The sequence below is a fragment of the Hetaerina americana genome, unplaced genomic scaffold (assembly GCF_022747635.1).
Source record: "Hetaerina americana unplaced genomic scaffold, ioHetAmer1.1.p SCAF_6, whole genome shotgun sequence".
NCBI classification, from domain to species: domain Eukaryota; kingdom Metazoa; phylum Arthropoda; class Insecta; order Odonata; family Calopterygidae; genus Hetaerina; species Hetaerina americana.
In genome coordinates, this window is record NW_027287205.1 from 37,685,431 (window position 1) to 37,691,430 (window position 6,000).

Sequence of the window (6,000 nt, forward strand, 5' to 3'; positions counted from 1 at the left end):
ATTTTGTCTAACTGGTTTTCGTTAGATTTTGTGGCTAATTTGTAACAATGAAATTTGCATACTTATTCAAAAACCTATGGTTATCATTTTAAAGTGGTGCTTGATCTAATAGCATTCTATAGAATGCTGCAGCTGACTTGGTTTTGAAAACCAATTAACATGGAGGTTTGGACAGCATAGTTAATTTGCATAATTCCAAAAAGTTGGGCCAAAGACTCAGCTTAAGTAATATAAAGGGGTAGAGATGTTTCTTGTCAAGGAATCTTTCCTGAAAATGCGAAAAATGGAAGATTTAGGTACTTCAAAAATATTTATTGAATATAAGTAGTCATGAGCCTGTTTCTCAAAACTGTAACTCTATTTTAAATTCCTGAAAAATCAGTAAAAAAGTATGTATCACGATTCCAAATCACAAAACTATGATTTGCGAATGTTAGAAAAGATTGTCATTAAAAGAATGTGCAAGCAGACTACAGGGGCGTCTAAATTGATTTATACCCTAGAGGAATGGATCCCAGGGATCAGAAATGTTTGATTAATCGGCCACAGGATGTCTTCAAGTAGCCTGCTTATTTTCATAATTCAAGTGCTTCAAGTAAACTAAAGTTTTTAGCCTGAAAAAGATCCTAGGTGGATCATGCAAATATATTTTAATCCTAATTTTCAAAATAATTACTGGATACTTTTCATAGTTCCCAGAAAATAAGTTCATTTGTATGCATTAGTGTAGGTAATAATAGGATTATAATCAAACTGATTTCTTTTGAGCATATTAGTGGTTTCTTTTTCAGCTTGATCGAAACAATGACAGTTTTTGCCTGTCTACTCCCAAATATGCCTAGAAAAACTTTTGTGGCTTCCTTTGACCCAAATGTAGCTCTGATAAAACTTCATTCATTAGCTCTGACAATTTCAGTAGCTCACAGGCTACTAGGTAACCCATAGGCTAATAAAAAAATACCAGGATCTTCTATTAAAAACTGTGAATGCATAAGAGATAAACAATTATTACAACCCTGGTGCTATTGTACCAATATATTTTTGGAAAATAATGATCAGGGTCTTTATAATGGCATATCATTACCATAATTTCACTAGAGTGGTATTTTACAATTGCTATTTCAAACTATGAAATCTGAATGAAAATCCTCAGCTTCTGAATTGTCTCAGTAAGTTAAATGCCACCTTACTTGATATTGATTATTTTCTCTTTCCTTTACTCAGGCTGAATGGACCTATCCCTCTACCCAAGCACCGGCATGGATCTCCCATAGCAGCTTACGAACACGCAGTCGAAGTTTCAACAATAGATGGACTAGATGAACTCCTAGGTGATCCTGATGAAATGAGAATGCAAGCCTTATTAGTGAGAGAAAGAATATTAGGTCCTGCCCATCCTGATACAAGCTACTACATACGTTACCGAGGTGCTGTCTATGCGGATGCTGGCAAGTTTGACCGTTGCATAACCCTCTGGACATATGCACTGGACATGCAGCAGCGTATGTTAGAACCACTCAACTCGATGACTCAAAGTTCCCTCTTCTCCTTCACGGAGCTGTTCTCCTTCATGATGAGCGAAGGCCGGAGACAACCCGTGGCGGAGAGCGAAGATGGGCCCCCACACAATAATCGGCGTATAGTTCCTCCCGTGGCATTCAAAGATGTCCTGTCCGTCTTTTGCAAGGCAGTAGCAGAAGTGTCAGCAGGGTGGACTCATCTGGAGAAGCTCCAAGGGCTCTCTCTGTCGAGTGCCTCATTGACGGTTGGAAGTACATCAGCTGCGACAATGGCTAGTGGATTCCAGCGAACGCTAGTCATTACCATTCACTTCGCCTGCATACTGGCAAGGCTGTTGCCCACGCTGACGAAGGAAGACAACCCCACGCAGGTCGGTTTCGAGCTCCGTCGTGCCCTCCACGCCTTGGTAAAACTGGACCCACGTGCCCGTTGCGGTTCAAGCCTGCTCCACCTTGCAGCCTCGAGGGAGTGCTCCGTGGCTGCAGCTGCCGCAGCAGCTGCCGGAGGTGCGCCTGGCTCACCGGGTGGTGCAGGGTCTGCCGCTGTCGGGCTCGTTTCTGGTCGATACCCAGCATGTGCCTTTCCTTCTCCCGAACTCGCCGCTCTCCTCCTCGAAGTTGGAGCTAACCCAAATGCACGTGATTCAGATGGGAACACTCCCCTGCATGTGGCGGCAGCCTGTTGTTCCATGTGCCCCCCAGCCTTGGCGAAGGTCCTTGTGGAAGGTGGTGCTCATTTGGACTTGGTTGATGGTCGCGGGAGAACCTTTGAGTCTCTGCTCAAGAGCAGGGGTCAGCTCCTTCACACGATGGTTAATCCTGTGCGTCACACAACACTCAAGTGCCTTGCAGCACGGGCTATACGTTTATACTGTATACCCTATCGGGGCAAGATTCCGAGGTCCCTGGAGCCATTTGTGACTGCTCATTGAATCAATGAATATAAAAGGGCTGATCTCTTTTAAGTAAACCATCATTGTATCCAGTTTTGTAAATGGTGCAGATTTACTTTTTCCGTTCCATAACGTTTGCTTGAGGAAGTAGCTGGACTTTTGAAAGCTTTGGCAGTTTTACGAGTGTAATGTAAAAAAGCTCTTAGGTTCACTTTCCTTACCTTTATTAAAATTTGCAAGTCGATATGTATAAAAAAAAAGAAAAATATATAACCTTCAGACCTCAAATATAATTTGTTATCGTTTTGAGTGATATACATTGTATTTTGCTGGTAATAACATTTTTATTAGAAGAGGATGTAAAAAAAATCCTAATAACCCTATTTCTGATAGGAAAAAAATGCTGGATTAATGTTTCTGTGGCAGTTAGCTCATGATTGGTCTCAATAGTACACTTGAATCGAGTGGCTATATCATGAGAAAAATGTAAAGATGCTGTTGTTATATGTGATTGTTGTAGATATTTTATGCTTCCAATGCTTGTTCATAGGTCTAGCTTCAAAGGAAGCAAAATATCATTTGAGGATTGTCTGTATGTATCTATAGCAGATTCTTTGGTTTCTTGTTAACTTTTTGAGGAACTAGAACTTCTAAAGAAAAAAGAAGTACAAAATAGTGCCTAAACAAATGATGAGCATTGGTAGTATGAATGCTATATTCTAACCATTATCCATAGCAATAACAAAAGTGAAAATGACATCTGATTTTGTTTTAGTAATTCACAATAACGGAAAGCAAATTACTGGCATAATTATGCAGAACTTAGGCACCTTGAAGAAGATATTTGCCACAAAATTGCCTCAATGAAAAGATGCACATTAAGTATTGTTCAAAATAATGGCTAGCTATAAAGAAAAAATATGTTATTTTGTATTGAATATGTGCTTCTGAATATTATTTTTTGTTGAAATTCTAATTTTCATTCATTTAAGGTATTCTGTTGTAATCACAGGATATCATGGAAAAGTTAAGTGGAGGCAAAGGATAAATATAAAATTACCTCAACACAAAATGTTTTAATAAAACAACTGTTAAATCTGTTATCAAAGGAAATTAGTGAAACTTTTGTAATTATAATCAAAATAAACATTAATCATGAAAACATTCATTGGAATATTAATAATGCAATGTACCCATCATTCTAAAAACCAATTCTCCAAACATTAAATGAATATTACCTTGCATTAATGTTTTGGAACCTTATAACATTTTGTTTCAAAAAACTATATTCCTAGTGTACCTGGTATACCCTTTTGCAGTTTTCATAATGTTGGCTATTACAGAAGAAAAATAAATTCCTTCATTAGGACCAATTTGGTTATGATTCCATCTTTCATATTTATGTCGGCCACAGACTTCAAGTAATTGACTTGTTAAATGAAGTGAGACCCACCACAGAGTAATTGTCATTGGAGGCTGCAAATTATGTATTTGAAACTTTATGAAGACTGGGAAAAGCTGTCTAGAATCAAACTTGCTCATATAAAATCAATGGAAATATCTGAACAACACTCAATTCCTTTTATATTTAAGTACTCTTTCTGGCAATAAAAACACTTAATAATTTTTCAACAAGTAAAACCTGGTGAACCTTAGGGAATCAACAATTCAAAGAAGCTCATGACCACAGAACCACACAAATGAGCCCTTTGCATTATATTTACCATGATAATCAATGAAAATGATAGTTTCTCTACACAAGATCTTTCTTTTGATATAAAACTTGCCTGAACTTAGCCCAAGATTGGTCACATTTAGGATAGGGGGAGTTCTTTCACATCATTTCCGAGAAAATAAATCATGCTGTTTGGGATCTACAAATAAAAAGGTAAATATTCCTTCAGTATTTTCTGTCCTTATATCATAATTCATAAAGTTCATTTGACCTGCTAGTAAGACTACACTTTTTCAAGATCTACTTGCTTACATTCACTATCGTCTTAATTTTTAAGAATTGGCATTTTATTGTTGGACTCTGGGTTTCTCTGATCCGTAGCTGATTGCTCAACTCATTCGACTACAGTTTCTGGAATGGGTTAGGACCCAATTCCATATGGCTTTATCTACCAGATGCACTCATCGACTTGCAATTACCATTCATCTGGAAAAACTTGGTCACCAATAATCAACTTTGCAATTATTAGACCAATACGAATTATTATTGGTATTCTAAAAGTTAAGGTAGGTTTTGCATGGACACGAGGCTACATAATGGTGCAACAATACATTTCCTTGCCTCATCTCACAAAATATAACCTGACATCTGGCACTATTAAACATAGATGATTCACATACCCACAGGTATTAAATAATTGCCTCAACTCCTTTTCATAAATTTTGAATAAAAAATATATTGTGAGGAAAATTTGAGGTGACTCAGAAAGGCATCAGATAGATTACATTATGGCTACGTGCAGTTTTAGGAACAGCGCGGTCAATTAGCACAGTTTCCCAGGAGCAGATGCATACCCTGATCATAATTTAGCAGTCATGAATTGTAGCATCCAATTAAAAAAGATAAGGCAGGGGTGGCGGGTTAGGAAATAGAATGTAGAAGCATTAACTCGAATGACAAGGAGGGGGTATCAGCAGGCTGTAAAGAACACCATGGAGGACTGTAATGAGCTGAGTACTATCGAAGAAAAATAGGAATGTACCAAGAAAGGGATATTGAAAGCCGCAAAAGACACTATAGGAACCATTAACAGAAAAAAAGGACAAGGAAACCGTGGATCACAGATGAGATGATTGCAAAGATGGATGAGAGAAGAAAATGGAAGAATGTATAAACACAGAGTGAGGCAAAATGAAGTACAAAGAGTTAAATAATAAATGGAGACGGGCAAGAAATAAAGCAAAAGAAGCATGGTGGAAGATGCAGGGCGAGGATATGGAAAGTCTGCAGAGGAAGGTATCTGGCCGGAAGACTTTGCAAGAATAGTGTTAGCTCCTATTCTGATAAAGCCTGTATCATTTGAGGACTACAGAAAAATAAGTTTGATTTCCCATGCAGCTAAAGTGGTTCTCAGGATTATCAACAAAAGGATAGAGAGTAGGGCAAATGATTACTTAGGGGATGATCAGTTTGGGTTTAGGAAGGGGAGAGATATGCATGATGCCATTGCAGTAATGGGATCGCTAATTGAGAGGAATATAGAATACAACCAGGACGTATTTGCCTGTTTCATAGATTTCGAAAAGGCATTTGATAGAGTGATTGGGAAAAAATAAGTATATTGCAGAAAATAGGAATAGATTGGAGGGAAAGGAGGATAACCTGCAACCTGTACATGTCTCAGACTGCTCAGGTGCGAGTGTGGAATGGGGAGTCCGGTTGGGCAGTGTTAGGAAGAGGTGTAAGGCAGGGTTACCCATTATCACCGTTGCTGTTCAACCTGCATGAAGAGGAAATGATTAAAGAGGCATGGGAAGAACTGGAGGTCGGAATTAAAGTGGGTGGGGAATACATAAAATCAATTAGGTTAGCTGATGACCAAGCTCTAATTTGTCAGTCAGCCAAGGGGTTG

The 6,000-nt window shown here is 38.3% G+C and overlaps 1 protein-coding gene across 2 annotated transcripts in view; it reads left to right on the top strand.

Moving 5' to 3' along the window:
* LOC139695063 (protein fem-1 homolog CG6966) overlaps positions 1–3,579 on the top strand; it is a 137,734-nt gene extending 134,155 nt beyond the window's left edge. For both annotated transcript variants that reach the window (XM_071593670.1, XM_071593671.1), the window contains one exon: positions 1,225–3,579. In XM_071593670.1, coding sequence (XP_071449771.1) covers positions 1,225–2,452 — 1,228 coding nt within the window. In that variant the 3' untranslated portion in view covers positions 2,453–3,579. The remainder of the gene's footprint in view (positions 1–1,224) is intronic.
* The last annotated feature ends 2,421 nt before the right edge of the window (positions 3,580–6,000 follow it).